Source organism: Pogona vitticeps, chromosome 5 (assembly GCF_051106095.1).
Source record: "Pogona vitticeps strain Pit_001003342236 chromosome 5, PviZW2.1, whole genome shotgun sequence".
Lineage (NCBI taxonomy): Eukaryota > Metazoa > Chordata > Lepidosauria > Squamata > Agamidae > Pogona > Pogona vitticeps.
This window is the reverse complement of record NC_135787.1, coordinates 194174958-194193899: the sequence shown is the minus strand read 5'-3', so window position 1 is coordinate 194193899 and position 18942 is coordinate 194174958. Positions and strand designations below refer to the sequence as shown.

Here is an 18942-nt window from a genome sequence, read left to right as displayed (position 1 = left end):
GGTCTGTACTCTTAGATTCTGAGACTGCCTTATATCTGAAGACCACTTTTCCTGGAATGGCAGGTGAGCCCCTTTCCAAGGACAGCTGGCACCCAGCATTCAAGACCTTTCTTTTCAGTGGGGGGTGGGGGGGGGAAGGCAACTGTAATAAAGTCTGCTCCAGGAAAAAAAAAACAGCACTCACTTAGCACCAAATTGTATTTGGCACAAAGCGTTGCAAATTGCAGCCAATTAAAAATAAATCAATCACTTTTTCACCATAATTTTTTTTAGCTTCTTGTTTTTATCCTACATCTGCAACTCAAACAACTAAAGAAGAAAACCTTCTATTGAAGGGGACCAGAATTCAATGCCCAAGATGAATCCAAGATGCATAGAAAATGGAGTTGAGATTCACTCCCAATATTGTTTTTCTTCCGGGCATGCACCTGTTCCCAAATCATTTCTTTTTCAGGATGTTAACTTTAAAAATCTAAGATATTTATCACTTTACACGGTGGTAGCTGAGGACCTTTAGCATTTTTGGTGTTGTTCACTGAAGTCAAACATGCTAGAAAAATCCAATTTGTCTTTTTTTTTTTTAATGTATTTCTCATACGTGTAATGTTGCATTTGGGTGTCCCAAAGCTTCCATGGGAAGGTGAAAAATTGACTCTGACTTGTATCACATCAGGACTGACCCACAGAAAGGTCACGTTTAACTACGGGTGACCTATTGCCCCCGTTTCCGCCAGGTGAGACAGCAGCTGTATGGACTTTGTACCTCCTGAAGGCCGCTCAAAACGTCTTCGCCTACAGTTTCTCTCCCCCAACCCCAACCTTTAAAAAAAAAAAGAACAGGGGCTGATCTCAGCGATGAAAGAGAACGAGTCCTCCATTCACCGAAGAAGCTGAGCAAACTAACAAGGAGGAACTGGAGTGTTTTGTTTCTCCTTGGTCCGCTTTTCCTTAACAAAAGGGACTCCTCTAATGAGTAAAAACCAAGCAAAGAAAAACGGCTATGGGCTAATAATTCTCTGGAAGAGCGAACAAACGGGGGCTGTACTGGAAGGAAGCATTCTTCCAGCACCAGAAAGGAGGAATCCCTCTCCAGTTTCGTTCTTTTTTTTTAAAAAATGGACTCAATAAGATCCTGAGTGTTTGGGTTTTGCTCTTTAACCCACATTTGCAACAGGCCCACCAAAGGGACATCAAAAGAGCATGAAGCATCTTTCCAGGCCAAGGCCCTGCTGAGCAGAATGTTTTGTTCTGCAGGTCAGGCTGACACTGAACACCATTGGCATGCACAGCTGGACCCCAGTATCTGCAAGGGAATGGTTCCAAGCTTCCCCGTGGATGCTGAAAAAAACACAGGATGCTATTTTAATCGCAAAGGCTCTCTCTATTGGCCAGTTCTGGTAACTTCCTCATTGAAATATATATCTATAGTGGGATTCTCCTTTTAAAGCTTTTAATATTTTCAGACTGTGGATAATCAATGGATACTGATCCCACGGATAAAGGGGTCCTTCTGTACCAAATCCTTCTCCCAAAAAAAAAGAAAAAAAGGAAAAAAAGGAAAAAAAGACACAAAAGAACTATCAGGAAGGGAAGTGGTACAACACCAATTGGAGCCCCCAAGTTTGGAAAAGTTAGTTTTTGAAGACTATAATTCCCAGAACAACCTATCTAGTCTCAAGCTTCAGTCGAAAACAACCTAACTTTGATGTTGTTTATTCATTAAGTCATGTCTGACTCTTTGTGACCCCATGGACCAGAGCACGCCAGGTCCTCCTGCCTTCCACTGCCTCCCGGAGTTGGGTCAAAGTCATGTTGGTCGCTCCAACCAACTTTACCATCCTAACTTTACCAAGCTGTAAACCAATGGTGTCCATAAAAGTCAGCTATATGTTTCACAAGAGATGCAAAACCAGAAGTCATTATTCCCCATACCACTGACAGATTTTTTTATAAAGGATCACATTATATAAAACATCTGTTAAGCCATAGCTATGTACGTACTGCGAGAGACACAGCGTTCTTGTATACTTACTTCCTTGTGGTCCATAGAACTTTACTACGAATTCGTTGAGTCCACCTAGAATTGTAACTTCGTGTTTGCTTTCAATACTAAAGGCACTGAAGTAAAGGAAATGTTTTTTATGCGCAGAAGCCTTAATGAACCTGTCTCTTGAGCACCCTGGCATCCCAGGAACAGGTTAACAGCTTAAATTGCTGGAATACTTTACAAGCAAATCTGAATTAATCCTCCAGCCAATAAAGGCCATTCAAAGCGTATTTGAGCTTGTGCCCAATGCTTTAAGCACACCAAACAGTCTACCAGATAAACAGATGAAAGATAATTAACACGTTTCATGATATAAACACTTCCAACCTCTGGTTCCTGACTGCAATGTTTATGGTACCCCTTCTGTAAGAATGTGGCACTTTACAGATAAAAAGATCATAGGTCCCTGCCCCAGGGAGTTTACAGTCTAAAATCTGCAACAGACGAAAGTACAGGAGGTGGAGACTGGACAGAGAAAAGAAGAAAGGGCATTAAGTTTAATTACATGGGCTTAGTTGCAGGAGGACACAGAGAGAACACATTTGTGGACTGGCTAAACTAAGTATACTTATTTCTCATTTTAAAAAAAGGCCCTCTCCTTTTTAAAAAGGGCCTCAAGGCAGCTTATCTAATTAAAAACACAATACTAAAAGTTTAAAAAAAGGAAATTATTTAAAATGAATTAAATAAACATTATATTAAAATGTTAGGTAAAAGCATTACTAGAACAGACTTTAAAAGTGACAAAAAAACCCAAGCCACCCCATTTTAAAACTGCTCTCAGTAGAGCCAGTCAGAGAGAGAAAGCTTGCCCGAAGATCTCGACCTTCTTGCGGAAGGACAGCCAAGACAGGCCCAGTCTGGCCTCCAGTAGGAGTGAGTTCCAGAGGCTAAAGGAGCAGCCACAGAGAAGGCCCTCTCCTATGTCCCCACCAAAATGCACCTGCGAAGGTGGAGGGACTGAGAGAAAGGTCTCTCCTGATGATCTTAACACCTGAGTAGGCTTATAAAGGGAGAGACAGTCCCTAAAGATAACATGAACCCGTTTAGGGCTTTATAGGTTCGAACCAACACTTCCAGTTGTGCCTAGGAACAGATCGGCAGCCGGTGAAGCTGCTGTTAACAGAGGGATTATGTGATCCTTCTCAGAAATTTACTAGCTTACAATAGTTGGCATTACTCTGCATGCCTAAATATGCATAAATTATCTGCTTACATTGAACAGGGAAAGAATAAGATTTTGTGAAGTTTCCCTATGTGGTCTTTTACTCCTACACCAACCTTGGGGTATTTGCAATCCTTATACAAAGCTATACATACACATGCACATGCACATGCACACGCACACACACACACTGCTAGCTACTGGAGCACACCAAAGAATTTCAGATCAGTCTAGGCTTTATAGATTACACCAACCCCTTTAACTGTGGAGAAGATCATGAGAAGCTATGCTTTGCCACTTGATGGTCCTGACGTGTTATGGTGGACAAGAAGCCACCGTTAGGACAGACGATGGAGAGACACAATGGTTTCCTCTAGCCCACTGCTGCCCCACCTGGGGGGTTGTGACCCCCAAGGAGGTCACAGAGGGTTTTTTTGGGGGGGAGTTTGCTGTGGTTCTTTTTAGTTGCAATTATTTTTGGATTTATCATATCAACAATGGTCCACATGATGGAGTTTTATTTTAATCTTCCTGCCCCACTGGGGCAACCTAGAGTTCTGAGTTCTTTCAGGACCCCTCCGGGGAGGTTTCCCTCTTCGGCACGCACATGGCTTCTGCCCCCTTCGAATGAGCCACCCCTTGCTTGTTTCTCTCGGCTGCTCCTCCACCTTCACCTCCGGGGGGGGGAGAGACACTGAAGTCCGTCCTTCAGACGCGAGCGTTAGCCCAGCTCAAAAAGGCTGGAATGGGGCAAGCGCATAGCGTACACCACGAACACCGATGCCCGAGACGGTGGCAGAACCAAAAGGTTCTTGCTGCGGCAGGACGCCCCTCTCGCTCTGACGCCGTCTCCCACGCTTCCAAGCGTGGCAATGGTGGCAGGGGGGAGCAAGGGGGGGACCCGGGCGGGGAGATGCTTCTGGGCCCCACCTGAGTCATTGGGTGGGGAACGTGAGTGAGGAACGACCAGAAGGGCCCCATGGAGGGAGGGGAGATTTATTTAAATAAATAAATAAATAACATGTTTATTTGGGCTCAAGGGGGAGTCTTCACCAAGCAGGATTTTTTTGGGGGGGGGGAGGAGACATGAATAGGGTTGCTTCCACCCCACGAAGAAGTAAATTAAACTCAAAGTGTACTGACATCTGTCTTCCTTCTCAGATTTTATCTGGTAGAGGCAGATTTCCAGCCTTTCATAATTAAAGATTATTATATTAATGTTTACTTATTTATTTAAAATGTTCTTACCCCACCTTTCTCTTTTAAAAAAGTCCCAAGGTGGCTTACATCATTAAAAGACAATATTTAAAACTGAAAACAGGTATAAAGAGGCAGCAATATGGAAGCTGGAACAGTTAAGTCTGCAAATATTATGGAGGAATAAACAAGTATTGCACAAATAGTACTAAAGCGCCATTCAGAGCAGCAATGCATAGCAATCCATCGAAAAGTCATATATTAGCTTAGAATTATATTCTTCAAAATTTATCTTTAGTGTTTTCTTTACCCCATTAAAATGCATTTTTATGCAAATGTGGCAAAGATGGTTAACTTAAAAAGTTACGACGCCCTGAGTGATCCTGTGGCACTAAACAGGAGCGGAATATTAAATTTAAATAAATAAATACTGTAATGAGAATCATTGCTTTAGGAAAAGGGCTCAGACAAAGGTGCATTTTATCCCCCCTATACCTGTTAATCTGTATGCAGAAAATATAATATGGAAAAGTCAGATTAGATTGAGATGAAGGAGTGAAAATTCTTGGAAGAAGCATCAGTAATTTGAGATATACAGATGGCACCATCTTACTGGCATTAAGGAGCAACGACCTGAGATGACTTCTGATGAATGGGAACGAAAGGAGAATGCAGCAAAGCAGGACTGCAGTTGAACACTAAGACAACCAGAATCGTGACTGCAGAAGAAATACTTCAATGCTGACAAACGACGAAACTGAAAGAGTTAAAAAAGATTTTGTCTACCTTGGTTCAGTCCTCATCTAAAGGGAGACTGCAGCCAAGAAATCAGAAGAAGGCTGAGGCTTGGAAGGGCAGCCATGAAGGAACTAGAAAAGACCATCAAGTGTCGGGAGGTGTCCCTGGAGACTAAGAGCGAGATCACCCATGTTCTCGTCTTTCTGATCACTATGTGAGGGGTGTGAAAGCAAAGAAAGCTGAGCAGAGATAGGAAGTCAGTTGAAATTAAAAGTTAGACATTTCAAAACTGATTCAAAGAGGCACCGACACGAAGAATGTGCCAGTCTTTTGTTTGCTTGCTTGCTTGTTTTTACACCAGCTCTCAGAATTTTTCCAGAATTCCCTAGACAAACTAACAAACGGCACATCTCTAACTGACATCACCTCCTGTAAGAGGCATGCTGGTTCTCGGGAGTCTGCACTCTCCAGATGCATATGACCCTGGCTGTTACAGATCTGCAGTCCATATGGAAAGTGCCTGGTTAGCAAAACGCTGTTTTTAAAAGTATGATATTTAACAACTTGTGCAATTAGGTTTTACCCCTGACATGCTTCTCTCCTTTTCTTCTTTCTCACCCACCAACACATATGCTGTTCATTCCCTCTCCAAATACCACAGATTGTCAGCACAAATCTTGAAGGAAAAAAACTTGCCAAAATGCAGCTAAAATATCTCAGAATGCCTCTGAAAAAATAACTTTAGAAATAACTAGAACATGTTTCTCATTACATCAGAAGTGCTAAAGCCATTACCACTTATCGCGTTACAGTGGTGCCCCCCTAGACGATGACCCCGCAAAACGACGAATCCGCATGACAATGACTTTTTGTGGTCGCCATTGCGCTTCGCAAAACAGTCTTTCGTATCGCCGATTTTCGCTGGATCATGTTTTGGCCCATGCTTTGCAAGACCCTTTTTTTTGGGACCGATGCTTTGCAAGACGACGATTTTTACAGCTGATCGGCGGCTTTGCAAAATGGCTTCCCTATGGATGATCTTTGCAAAACGGGTGTTTTCGGGACCTATGCTTCACAAGACAGCGATTTTTACAGCTGATCGGCGCTTTGCAAAATGGCTTCCGTATGGACGATTTTTGCAAAATGAGGACTATTTTCCCCATTGGAACGCATTAAACAGATTTCAATGCATTCCAATGGGGAAACGCTTTCCACAAGACGATGTTTTCTCTAAACAGTGATTTCAATGGAACAGATTAACATTGTCTTGCAGGGCGCCACTGTATTTCCAAATTCAATTCAATGAGAGCGTCATTGTTGTTCGCTAGCTTTAACCACTTGCCATCACTGGTTCCCACTCAGCTAGCAAAGCTAAATGGAAGAACTTGACTAAGGAAGACCTCCAGGCAACTCAAAAGAAAGATCTGCACATCAAGGTAAATGCCACATTCCTTGAACGAATGCCAGAAGGTGTGAGATGGGTTTCCGATCAAAACATTACCACCTTCTTCTAGAAGGTTCAGAACTTTGCATGGGGCAAGCGCAGCATCCATATATATCTAGGACTATAAAAGCTGCCATGAGGACTAGTAACTAACTACTCGTGCACGTGCCAAAGCAGGCAAGCATTAAGCTGCCATTATACTGCTGCAGTTGAAACCGACTAGGGTGCAAAACCTCTTCCCCTCTACCTGTAATCTGCATATCTGGGGAGGGAGTACGGTATTGCCCTTCGTGACGGCACAGAGGCTACACAGAAGTACATCTTCCGGAGCAGACTGGTTCTGATGACCAAGGAATTCTGGGTGCTTGGTCCAGAAAAGTAACTTCTCCAAAGCCTAGGTCTTACTGATCAGCTCTGATCATGGGATGCCCTGGCAACCCCCTCAGAGGGATTTCTCCATAAGGCTCAGGACAGAACTCAAGATACTAGGTCACCACTTATAAAACCTAGCTGCCAGCACAGGATTCGTTGTATTATACCTACTTTCCCCCATGCTGGAAGCAGCAACGCATGTCCCACCTTCTTCCCTCTCAATGAGGGGCAGGAACGACCTTCTTTGCTCACCTGCCCAACCTGGAAAGGGAGGCGCCTTTTAGATCGACCACAGGGGATGGTGCTAAAATCAAAACCTATATCCTGAGGACCGTGTAAAGTCTGTTTTCACTGGAAGACAGTGCACGGTTTCTGACAAATGGTTTTTTTTTTCCAAACACAAGAACCATCAAAATCTTGCGCCCTCAAGTTTTACCTTTTGTGCTAAAGGCTCAAATTCTGTCCTCATGTACACCATCATATACAGGTTTCCCCACCCTTTCCTTTCCCTCCCCATAAAGTGACCACAGAGGAAAGCACTGCATCAACTGAACTTCAAAGCTTTTAAGTTTCCAAACAGTCTTAAGGCAACTCCTTTGCCCTCGAATAACCTGCCAAAAGCCACGTCTTCCCGACCACACCGTGCCAAATCTGAAGCCACACATGAAACAATAGACATGTTCTTTCCAGAGCAAGCAGCTGCTGATTTCAATTTCTTTGGGTTTTGTGGGTAAAATGAGAAAGCACATGTTTTAGAAGTGCTGTAAGGTCCCATCCAGGCCCGGCTTTCGGTGGCTAAGGGTTAAGAACAACAAAGGAAGGAAAGATTTAACAATCTGTAATTTTCATGCGCTGGAAGTCAACAAGGGGGAGGGGGGAGATACTGTGCTGCGTGTCCAACGTCAAGTGGGCCTGGTGACCTCAGAGTCTGACCCGCTTACTGAAGACTCTAAGGGCTCCCGTCTTCCAACAGCTCTTGACCTAACCTTTCGCTCGAATTAAAACCACAGTCTCTATTTCCAGTCCCTACAAAGCTCTGCCCTGTGTTTCACTTCCAGGGCTCTACCCCTGGGAAAAAGAGCTGCTTTAATGACCCAATGATTCTGGAGTCTCTGCGTACAACAAATGTGCACTGCTATGGAGCTACGGCCCAGCTGCACACGTCAAATCTGATAGCTTCATTTAGTAAGGAACTTGTATTGATTCAGGGACGTGGTGGCGCTGCGGGCTAAACCGCAGAAGCCTGTGCTGCAGGGTCAGAAGACCAAGCAGTCATAAGATCGAATCCACGCGACGGAGTGAGCGCCCGTCGCTTGTCCCAGCTCCCGCCAGCCTAGCGGTTCGAAAGCATGCAAATGCAAGTAGATAAATAGGGACCACCTCGGTGGGAAGGTAACAGCGTTCCGTGTCTAAGTTGCACTGGCCATGTGACCACGGAAGATTGTCTTCGGACAAAACGCTGGCTCTATGGCTTGGAAACGGGGATGAGCACCGCCCCCTAGAGTCAGACACAACTGGACAAAAATTGTCAAGGGGAACCTTTACCTTTACCTTTGTATTGATTAAGCAGTAGCCACTTGGCCCTCACAAACACCACACCTAGCAGTTCAGGAATCTAAAGTGTGTGTGCCTGCAGAGGAACATATACACACACAATTCATTACAACACTCTTCCACAGACTCCCAAAGAGCAGCACAATGGCCTCCGTTCCTCCTTAGGGTCTGTTTCTTCATGAAGTTTCCCAAGGCCTATGATAGGCCATCACATCTGTGAGAAGGCATAAAATGGAGAGTTTGACTGTGCATGATCTACCTTGCCAGAGTAATGCAATGTCCTCCTGCCTTGCACCTGAACTCTGGAGAAAAGTCAATATCCAAATGCCCCTTTCTACTCTGCTAAAGTTTGGATGCAAACAAAAGAGAGTCACAGACAGAGGGTTAAAAAGTACAAACCACGTTACCCTGTTGCCGAGAAAGACAATGGCCCTCTGCAATATTGATTCAGCTCAGATAGGGGTGGGTGGATGGGAAGAGCTCAGGAGCAGCAGTATGGAGTGGTAGATCGCCTCCCTTCCTTGTCTAACATTCTGCCAGCCAAAGTCCAGCGAGGGGCATTGCCTCGTAATGTTGACAATCTGCTCACTCTCCATCACAACCCCTCCAAAATGATGCCTCATTGGATCGCTCTAAGGTAGCCTTTCCCCATCTGGTGTTCTCCAGATATACCAGATTACCAACCCCGCCATACTCACTGGAAAAAAAAAAAGAAGTATTCCTGTGGAACGGACACAAAAACTGGAATAAAAAATAGTCCACCATTCCCAGAATCCCCACAAGCTAGCAGCTGAGGGATACCTTTACACGTAGTCCAAAAGCAACCATTCTTCCCCAAGTCTGCTCCAGGAAGCAGCATGGCAGATCGGATACAAGACAGGGTTCTTGGGCAACTGAAATTCCAGTAAGCAGGCATGGTGCTAATTCAGATTTTACAGATAACATCACTTTTTCCTAAGGCCATGCTGGCTGGGGGAATTCTGGGAACGGCTGTTGAAAAACACATTTCCAACCAATGTATGTGCAATAGCTCCTACGCATACCCTGGGTTTTTTGGGTTTTATTTTCTTGACCCACATTTCTTGGCGGGGCTTTGTTGCGGTGCTGCCAGTAGCTCCAGAGAAGAGCTCTCTCTGGAAAAACTGGAACCGTCCAGTCCGGGATCCCCTTTTTGAAATGGGGATCGGAGAGTCTAGGAGAAGTCCCTCTGAAGCAGATGGTGAGCAGCAGAAGGAGAAGAAAGGGATGCAAACCCGGACTTCTTCCCTCTGAAGAAATCGCCCAGCACGGGTCGGAGAGGGCGCCATATTTGGCACGGAGACGTGAGTAACCTTTTATCGGGGAGAGGAGAACAACCAATACAGTGGTGCCTTGCTTAACGGGTGCTCCGTTTAGTGATGAAATTGCTTAGCGATGACTTTTTCGGAGCGTTTTGCACTTCGTTTAGCGATGGTCGGTATGGGCGATTTTTGCTTAGCGATGGTTGGGACCATGCTTCGCATAGCGATTACATTTCGGGTCCCTTGTTTCGCTTAACGATGGTTTAAACAGCCTCATGTTTGCTATTTTTAAAATGTTTTTCTGTTGTTTATAAAGTTAAAGTTTACTGTTTAAAATGTTTGAAATCATAAAGTGCACTTAATAAACCCTTTGTTAACCAAATTTGACTTTGTTCTGACTCTTTTTTAATTTGTTGTTGTATTTTTTCCCCCATTGAGATGCACTGAATAGGTTTCAATGCATTTCAATTGGGGAACCGCATTTCGCTTAGCGATGTTTCCTATGGCGATTTTCGCTTAAGGACGGCAATTCGTTCCTATTGGAACGGATTATCCGGTTTTCAATGAATTTCAATGGGAAACCGCGTTTCACTTAGCGATGAAATCGCTTAGCAGCGATTTTTTCTGAATGAATTAGCATCGCTAAGCGAGGCACCACTGTATAAGCTTAAAATATATAACAACTAAGTAAGCTGAAGCCTTTGATTTATGAAACAGCCCCATTAAGCTGAAAATAACAATGAAAATATTTGGCTGAAAGAAGAAAAGCAGCGGCAAGCCTTATCTTATCAGTCTACCTCAAAAGTGAAACTAACTTTCCTTTCCTTTATTTTGCAAGCTCCTGTGCTCCTTACTATTCCTTTCCGTCACCACTTCCTGCTTTGCTAGATCTCTCTCTCTCTCTCTCTCTCCCAGCTCAGTCAGTGGCTGCGGAAGAACATTCTGGCAGGTGCGACGAGACCCTTCCAGCTAGCCAGTTTCGTTGCAAAATAGGTTGATTCAATTAGAAGCAGAGCACCCATCTCATTTTGCTGCTCAGGAAAGTACCTGGGTCCACTTTTTTTTCATCCTGCTGTATAAAAGAAAAAGGGAAGACCTACAGTCTTCAAGTTCTGCAAAACTGAGGGGTGCTGCAAAGAAGACAGAAGACTGTAAATCGGATCAGAGCAGCAGAACATGGGGGGATGGGGTGGGGGCAATTCAATACTTTTCTTATTGTCCAGTTTTCTAATTAAAACTTCCTACCTATATGCCGCTTTCCCCCACTCATTGTGGGACAAAAGTCAGCGAAGAATGTTTTAATTACTAAACTGCTGGGATGGAAAGGATCAAGTCATGAAGAACCACAACACTCAGAAAAGTATAGCAGCTGGTTCCATTTTTTGTATACAAAGAACAGGAAGGAGGCCCAAGAGTGTCTGGAGGTGTCCGCAGGCTGGAACTCCCAGAATTTTCGAAGTTTAGAGGCTTAAAAACCCACTAAATGGCACATCCTTATCAAAGACCTCCAGGTAGGTTGAGTTGGAGAATAATCTTCTCTGAAATCCTGGACAGCTGCATCTGTCGGTCAGAGCTGACCATACTGGGCTGGCTGCACTATCATCCGCTTCCAGAATAAGATATGTTCCTGTGTTCTTCTTCCCTCTCCCAGTGGCTAACAGCTGGCGCTATTCTGCTCCTGTGCTGCAACTGGAATTTCAAGAAATTACTTTGCTCCAGCACAACAGCATATGCAAGAATTTTCATTGCCAGCTTTCAGAGTTAAAAGTAGGGTTACACCTTGACTCTGTACTTTGGGGACTCCAGGCTGTGGAACAAATTTGACTCTGTTCATCTAAAAACGCTGTCAGCACTCTGACATACAACTGGAGTGGTACTGTTTTCCAGAGAGCTTAAGCTAGTGCTATGTCAACAACACAAGGCACAGAATCATACAACCATGGAGTTGGAAGGCCATCAAGCCCTGTCAGTGCAGAAACCCAAATCAAAGCAGATCTGACAGAGGGTGGTCCAATATTCTCCAGCATTGGAGAGCTTTCCACCTTGAGGTTATGGCTTCCATTGTCGTACTGTTCTAACAGTTAGAAAGTTTCTTCCTGGCTCCCTGTAACTTGAGCCCATCATCATGTGTCCTGCACTCTGCAATGATCCTACCCCTCCCCGGTGTGACTACCTTTCAAATATTTGAAAAGTGATACCATAATCTCCCCTCCGTCTTCTTTTCTCAAAGCGAAACGTATACATATTTCTTTTTCTACGACACTGTCTCTGGTCAAGCAGGCCATGCAGGTTTTTTGAGTCACTGCCAGAGGGGGAAGCACCCAAGACCTGTTTGAGTAATAGCAAGGCTGGGATGGGGAAAACATACATGCCATGGGAAGAGTTCACACCATTTCAGCATCTGCAGTGGTCTAAACCGATCATCCCATCTCTGGATTTGATTATTAATAGTGACTCTGATTAAGGATGTGAATACTTGGGGGGGGGGGGAGGAGAACTGGGAAAAATGGAAGACATTCCCTGGCTCCATTTTTTTCTATCAAAATGCACTGAGAAAGTTTTACCCTTTTGTCTTTGGTTGAGAATTCTGTAAGGGCTGGGTATCACTTACCAGGCACAGCCAACGTATTAGCATTAATTAAAAAAAAAAACAGGCAAGCCCGGGGAAACCTGAACAACAGCTTTGATAAACACACTAATGCTTGACCCCGAATAACCCCTCGGTCCTGTAAAATGCAGGGACTGGAGCGAATTAAGGCGGTATTATCTAAGGACACCAGACTGTAAACAAGCTCAGAAATGAGGCTAGACCCAAGCAGAAAGAAGGCACAAGCACTTAAACCTACACAAGAACTACGTCCTGGATCTAGGCCCACCTTAAGCCATCATATTTACTCCTCCAAGTAGATCCCGGAAGAGTCAATTTTCTTGGACAACTGTAATACAGCATTGCCCTCCTGTGGGCTGGGTCATTATGGGAGCTGTAACTCTTCAAAAAAGTTTTTTTTCCCCAAGGCTGTGCCCTGCAGTTGCCAGCTAGTCATCCGGGAAACACAAAGGCAAGAGAAGGCCTTGAAAACACTGCCTTGAAACAAACCACTTGATGACTAAGTGATATAGTACCCAGCCATATTTTGCAGATCAGGAGTCCCCCCCCAAAAAAAGATGGCTGTGAGCTGCAGGTGGACTTGCAGGCCTGCTATAGATGACCGCCGGGGAGGGGGGGGGCAAAAGTTGGTGTGAAAATGGCCCACTGTACTCACAGAGGTTTCTGGGCCTCTAAAGGCTACCTTTCCCCCCCACCCCAACCTTTTAAAATTCCAATCAAACGAACGACCAGGGCGTCAAGATCTGTGAACCGACCACCGAGATCAGGAGAAGACAAAAACGGCCTACAAACTGATGCCAGATGAATAGTTGGGGACAGAGGGATCCACATGGGACCAGCCTCATTCGTTCCGCCCAAGATCCTCTGGCACGGTTTCATGACAAAACGCCGGTTTCCTACCGCCCGTGTCAAGGGGCCTCCTTGGCATCACCTTCCAAGTACCACGAATTCACTCTCTGAGGAAGGCAGGAAGTTGGCATCCCAGCAGAAGAAAGAAAACAACACCGCCTACACGCCCCAGCACCTTAGGAAGAAGGGTGACCGAATGTCCGAGGTCAGGGGGAAGGCTTGCGTTTTCCCCCACCTTCCCTTCCTTCCTTCCTCTTTGGAAGATAGGTAGACAAGAAGGGAACGTTTTCCAGCCTTGTACAGGTCGTTAAAAATGGGAGAAGCGGGGCGCCATCAGTATCACGTGTGGCTGGGGGCCATGAAAGAACTCCCCAACATTCTTCCCCAACGGCGACACACATACCCACACACCCCCCTGTGTACCAGCTGCCAAGGTCTGGTGTAGAGACAGAATACTCAAGAAGACCTCACCACAACTGGGAGCATCACCGGGGACAGCACAGCCCCTTCTTGCTCTGAAGACAGGATTCCACGGGGTCTAAATCAGAGTTCGAAATAGCCGAACTTTCTGGAGGGAGGGATCCTATTTTTTAAACAATTTCTGGGATGCTAGAGGCGTTGCTAAGGCCGTGTGGCTCTCGGATGTCCCAACGGGAATCAATAGGGTCCACGGGCCTTTGAAAACTGCCCACCCCTCCGGCAAGACAGACAGAACACCACAAGTGGGGTGGGGTGGGGACCAGACTTTTCACAACGCCGCACCTCTGCTGCTCAGGCACTTCCCAAGTGTCTACAGAGGTTACCGCTGGTCGGTGAGACAACCAGGAAACGACGACTTCCATGATGGAAAGCAGAGGCTTCACTGGCGCTAACAATAATCTCATTTCAGCACCAAGTTGACCCACGGCTATTCACCAAAGTCTTTGGGGATTAAGGGTCATGCCCTTCATAGGCCACGGAGCTCTCCTACTGAGCATCGTTTTAAAATGGTTTTGAAATTAATTTATATTGTTTTTATTGCTACACTCAGCCCCGAGACAGAGGGGCCGAACGTAGAAGCCCTAAATAAACAAATAAAAAGTTATTTTGGACTAGCGTTCCCCCATCGCACCCCTTCCCTGCTCAGCAATACTCTGGGAAAGTTTGCCATTCTCCTTGCCAGTCCTTGCAGCTGAGCAAGAGATGGAAAAACATCTGGGCGGACAAGGTTTTCTAGTGACCGGGGAGGTACTACCACCTACAACAGGATTCCCAAGCATGTGGCTTATGAACAGACCATTTTTAGAAAACAAAAGCCAAGTGCCCCCCCACCCACACCCATTGGGTACCACGTGCCAGACTGAGTGCATTTTCGATGGTGGGGAGCCATATGCAAAGGTTTTTCCCATGAAGAGTTCCTGTCCTGCTGCTAGGAAGTGCTACCCCTTTCCACTCGGCCCTCTCTGGAGCCTTCTTCCTGGCTTTTTATACCCACCAGGACATTGACTCAGGCATTTTGAGTCACCTCTACCTCCACGCGTTGTATAAATAAATACATTCATGCAGCCTGCCAACTTCTAGAGACGGAGAATAAAACAGAGAGGTTGAGAAATATTACCTGCCCGGTGCCAATATAGAAATACTGAGCTTTTATACAACCCATGCCAGAATATCCTTAAATTTTTGGCTCAGCTCACGCACAAGTCTGGCCCCTTACTGTAACTGGCCACTTCTCGCTTCCTCCCTCAAAAGGAAGGGTACCCTCGGACAGCAAAGATCTCTGACCACTGTAATTGCAAGCCTCAAACTTATCATAATCATTACATGCCACCACAACTACCTTCTCCAGCGTTTTCTAGGCATAGAATACTCGGAAGAAGTTTACCATTCCGTTCTGGAGGTACCCCAAATCTACGCCGCTTGCCTAAGGCAGGCTCTTCTCCTAGGACAGACAGCGAGGAATCAAACTCTGCTTCTGTGTCCGGATAAGGAACTGTGCAGTCAGTTCAAACCTGTCAGGTTAAAAATCACAGACCCCCTTGTGGTCCAACAAACGCTGTGAATCTGCTGTTGATTCTGGAAGGTATGTTTTACAGAGCAGATATAGTCTTTGCAAATGGGTTGGATGGGGATCTCTGGAAATCTTGTAATTGGGAAAAATAACATTCCTGGAAGGAGAAAAAATTGAGACAAAGCTCAAACTGGGATGTGCTAACGAATTCAGGCCCAGACTTCGACTGGCACTTAATGTTGTTATTAGCAAAACAGGAACCATCACATCTGTTTTGTCATTTAATTATGTGTGTTTATTCTACAACTATCACCCCACCCCTCTCAGAGCAAACTTCAATAATAGATGGGACCAGGACTGAAATCAAAACAGAGCTGCAAAAAGAACAATAGGGATCTAGAAGCACGCTCAGGAAGGCACAAAAGGTTTGCAAAGTACACACAGAGTGTTTTTCACACGGGCCATCCCAGAAGGCAGCCCACTTCCCTGGAAAAACAACTCAGTAACAATGGAGCATGCTCAGCAGCCGAAGGAAATGGCGTGACCGCTGGAAAACAAAGCATGGAAAGAAGGCAGTGGCCACTAGGAGCCCTCCCTGTCCAGAGTCCTGATCTGTAAGCTTTAAAGCTTCCTTTCTAGAACAGAATAGATCTGTTCTTGATCATCTCAGACTGCGGGACACATAAGAATGGGCTCAAGCGACAGGAAGCCAGATTTAGGCTGAATATCAGGAAAAATCTCTTTACTGTTAGAGCAGTATGACAATGGAACCTATGGCCTCGAGAGGTGGTGAGCGCTCCAATGTTGGTAAAACATTGGTAAAATTTTGGATTTGGTGTACAAGATCGGGAGTAAAAAAAAGTTGCCAGTCAGGAAAGAATGCAAAATTCCAGATTTTGAAATCCCACATGAAACAAATCACAACGGTGGTGGCAGGAGGAGCGAAGAGAGAGTTATCACTCAGTTTTGGCTTCGGTGACATCCTGCAGAGTCTGGATCGAGGGAAGTAATAATAGCACCTTGTTCTGCTTTGGTCAGACCTCACCTGGAATAAGGCTTCCACGTTCTTAAGCAGCAGAATTTCTCGTTAAGTTGGGAGGTGTCCAGAAAAGGGCAGCCAAGATGGTCAACAGTCTGCCAAGCAAGTCCCAGAAGGAACTGCTGAGTAATCTGGGCCAGTCTTGGCCTGGAAAAGAGAAGACTCGAGAGGGGATCCCTTAGCCATCTTCAAAAGATCTGGACCAGCTGTCGCAGGGGAGAGGCCACAAGCTCTGGGTTTGGATTACAAGACCAGGAGATTCCAGGAAGAACCTCCTCACAGTAAAAGATACCGGGGGGGGGGGGGGGACGGGATGGGGACACCAACCATCGTGAAAGCTGGCGCATTCTCCTTTACTTGAGTTTTTTAAACACAGAAACTTGAACGGATGGATGCTTTAGCTGTGGGTTTCCTCCAGGGTGGATATGATTCAAAATGAGTTGATTTAAATAACAATTTAAATTTTAAAAATTCAATTTTTAAAATTTAAAACCATGATTTAAATCAATTCGATTTTTAAAAAGCCATTGGTCTTATCCGCCCTGGTTTCCTGCAATGGCAGAGAGCTGGACTAGCTTAACCCTTAGGGGACCTTGCCAACCATCAGTTCTATGGCTCTATTTTATTTTATTTTATTTATTAGATTTATATACCACCCATCTAGAACCACTCTATCCATACTTCCTCAATTTATCCTTGGGTTCAGAAACAGAGATCATTTCCTCAGCCTTTTAACTCAAAAGTTTGCCAAGTAATAACACGGAATGCTAACCCCAACACCCCCCCTTTGCTGGCAGAGACCGTAATTCCTTACTCCCTGTGACTCTGAAGCCACTGGTCAAAGGGCAGAGCTGCAGCCAATTCAAGCCCAGACACTGTGAATTACCCGTATTTTTCGCTCTATAAGACGCACCTTTCCATAAGACGCACCGATTTTTTAGGAGAAGAAAACAGGAAAATATAATCTGTTTTCTTCGCTCCATAAGATGCACAGACTTTCCACCCCCCTGTTTTGTGGGAAAAAAGTGAGTCTTATGGTGCAAAAAATACAGTATGTCTCTTAAGTAAACTCAGCACCTTGCTGTACCACTCCAAGGCTGTAACCGAGAACTGCAAGTCGGAGGTAGAGCGATGCCTCCATGTTCCATACCTGTGTTACCTATGCCACTCGCAGCTGCAAGAATGGGAGAGCGAATCTCCTTAGTGAATTCAGCTCAGAGCTGTTTCGGCTGCACAGGTTTGTCCCAACAAACCCAGCATTTACACAGCACATCTCAAATAAGCCACACTTCAAATCCACTGAAGCGACCCCTTCAACAGCCATGTCAAGTAGGCCAACGCAGTAGATTTCGGGTGCGTCTGAAGCTGCCAATGCAGCAGCCTCCACGAGCCAAGTCTGCTGTTATCTCCACGTCTCAGAGTTCCTACAAACTCCTGCTAATTATACAAGCCATCTCCCTCTCTCCACCCCACCAATAAATTTCCATGCAAATATAGAAACAAACTCAAGAGACACCTATTCCTAGAGCTACGGATCTGGACAGATTATTAGCTAAGCAAAGAGGACGCCGAGACCTTGTACAGCTTAATCCTCTCCTCCTTGCCATTTCATGTAATCAATACCTGGCAGAGATGGGATTTGGCACAGCCAGGTTTAAAGATTTTTCAGAAAGATCAGAAACATTGCAAATTCTCACAGGCTCAGGACCGCCCTAACCAAGAGTTTAAAAAAGTCAGACGGGTCGAGAAGGGAAAGGCGCCGGTAAAACATCAGAGCTGGACAGGAAAAGGAGAGGTTTCACACACACACACCGGACTGGATGGAGGTCAATGGAGGAGCTGCAACTTAAGCCCTACAGGAAAAACTGGAAAAGAGGTAATGGAAAAACCCCACAGGTTCCTGACAGTCATTCAGCTAAGTCACTCCTTCTCAGACCGTCCTGCCTCACAGGGTTGTTGTCAGACTGAGGCGGGAAAGAGGAAGAGAATCAAATAGGAGCCCCCCTGGAGAAATGTGGGTCAAGAAACCGCAAAATGGGGGGACAGGCTAGCATACCATCTGAAGCCATGAGCTTCTGCCCCACGTTCCGGTTTCAACTCAGCCCTGAACACGGAGAGGCAGGAGACAAGCCATCATTCTCAGAAATACCTGCCTATGAAATTCCTGTAAGGATTACCAAGAACAGCATGTCATGGCAAAGTGAGGCCCTCCAGAGGTTGGGCTACCATTTCCAGCAATCCTAGCCAGCACAGGCCATTGTGAAGCCTGCTAGGAATTGTAGTCCTACCACCTTTGAAGTATCTCGCTTTGTCTATATACCTGGTGCAACCATTCTGAAAGTGATCAGGACAAAATCTTCTAAGACGAGTGCCTTCTGAGTCCTCAACCTGAAAATCTGGGCCCTCTGCCCTCACATCTCAGGAAAAGTAAGATGCATGTATTAAGGTAACTAGATAGCACGCACACCCTCCATCCGAAATGCTGGAAATCTGTATCTGGAGACTACAAAATGTTTGGGTAGTTCTAGATGAAACACGCTTTGCTCCATCTGCTATCTGAATAAAGGAAACACTGATCGACCTCACAGTCATCGCAAGAGTAAACAGAATAACTGCAAAGCAATTCTGCACATTTAATTAAGTATGATGAGCAGCATCC

At 45.3% G+C, this 18942-nt stretch overlaps 1 protein-coding gene across 2 annotated transcripts in view; it reads right to left on the bottom strand.

Annotated features, from left to right (window-relative positions):
- UBE2H (ubiquitin conjugating enzyme E2 H) overlaps positions 1 to 18942 on the bottom strand; it is a 61843-nt gene that overhangs the window by 19898 nt on the left and 23003 nt on the right. Inside the window, exon 2 of one of the 2 annotated variants that reach the window (XM_073002444.2) lies at positions 2033 to 2109. The exons of the other annotated variant lie outside the window; for it this stretch is intronic. Coding sequence (XP_072858545.1) covers positions 2033 to 2109 — 77 coding nt within the window. The remainder of the gene's footprint in view (positions 1 to 2032; positions 2110 to 18942) is intronic. 2 annotated transcript variants of the gene reach the window in all.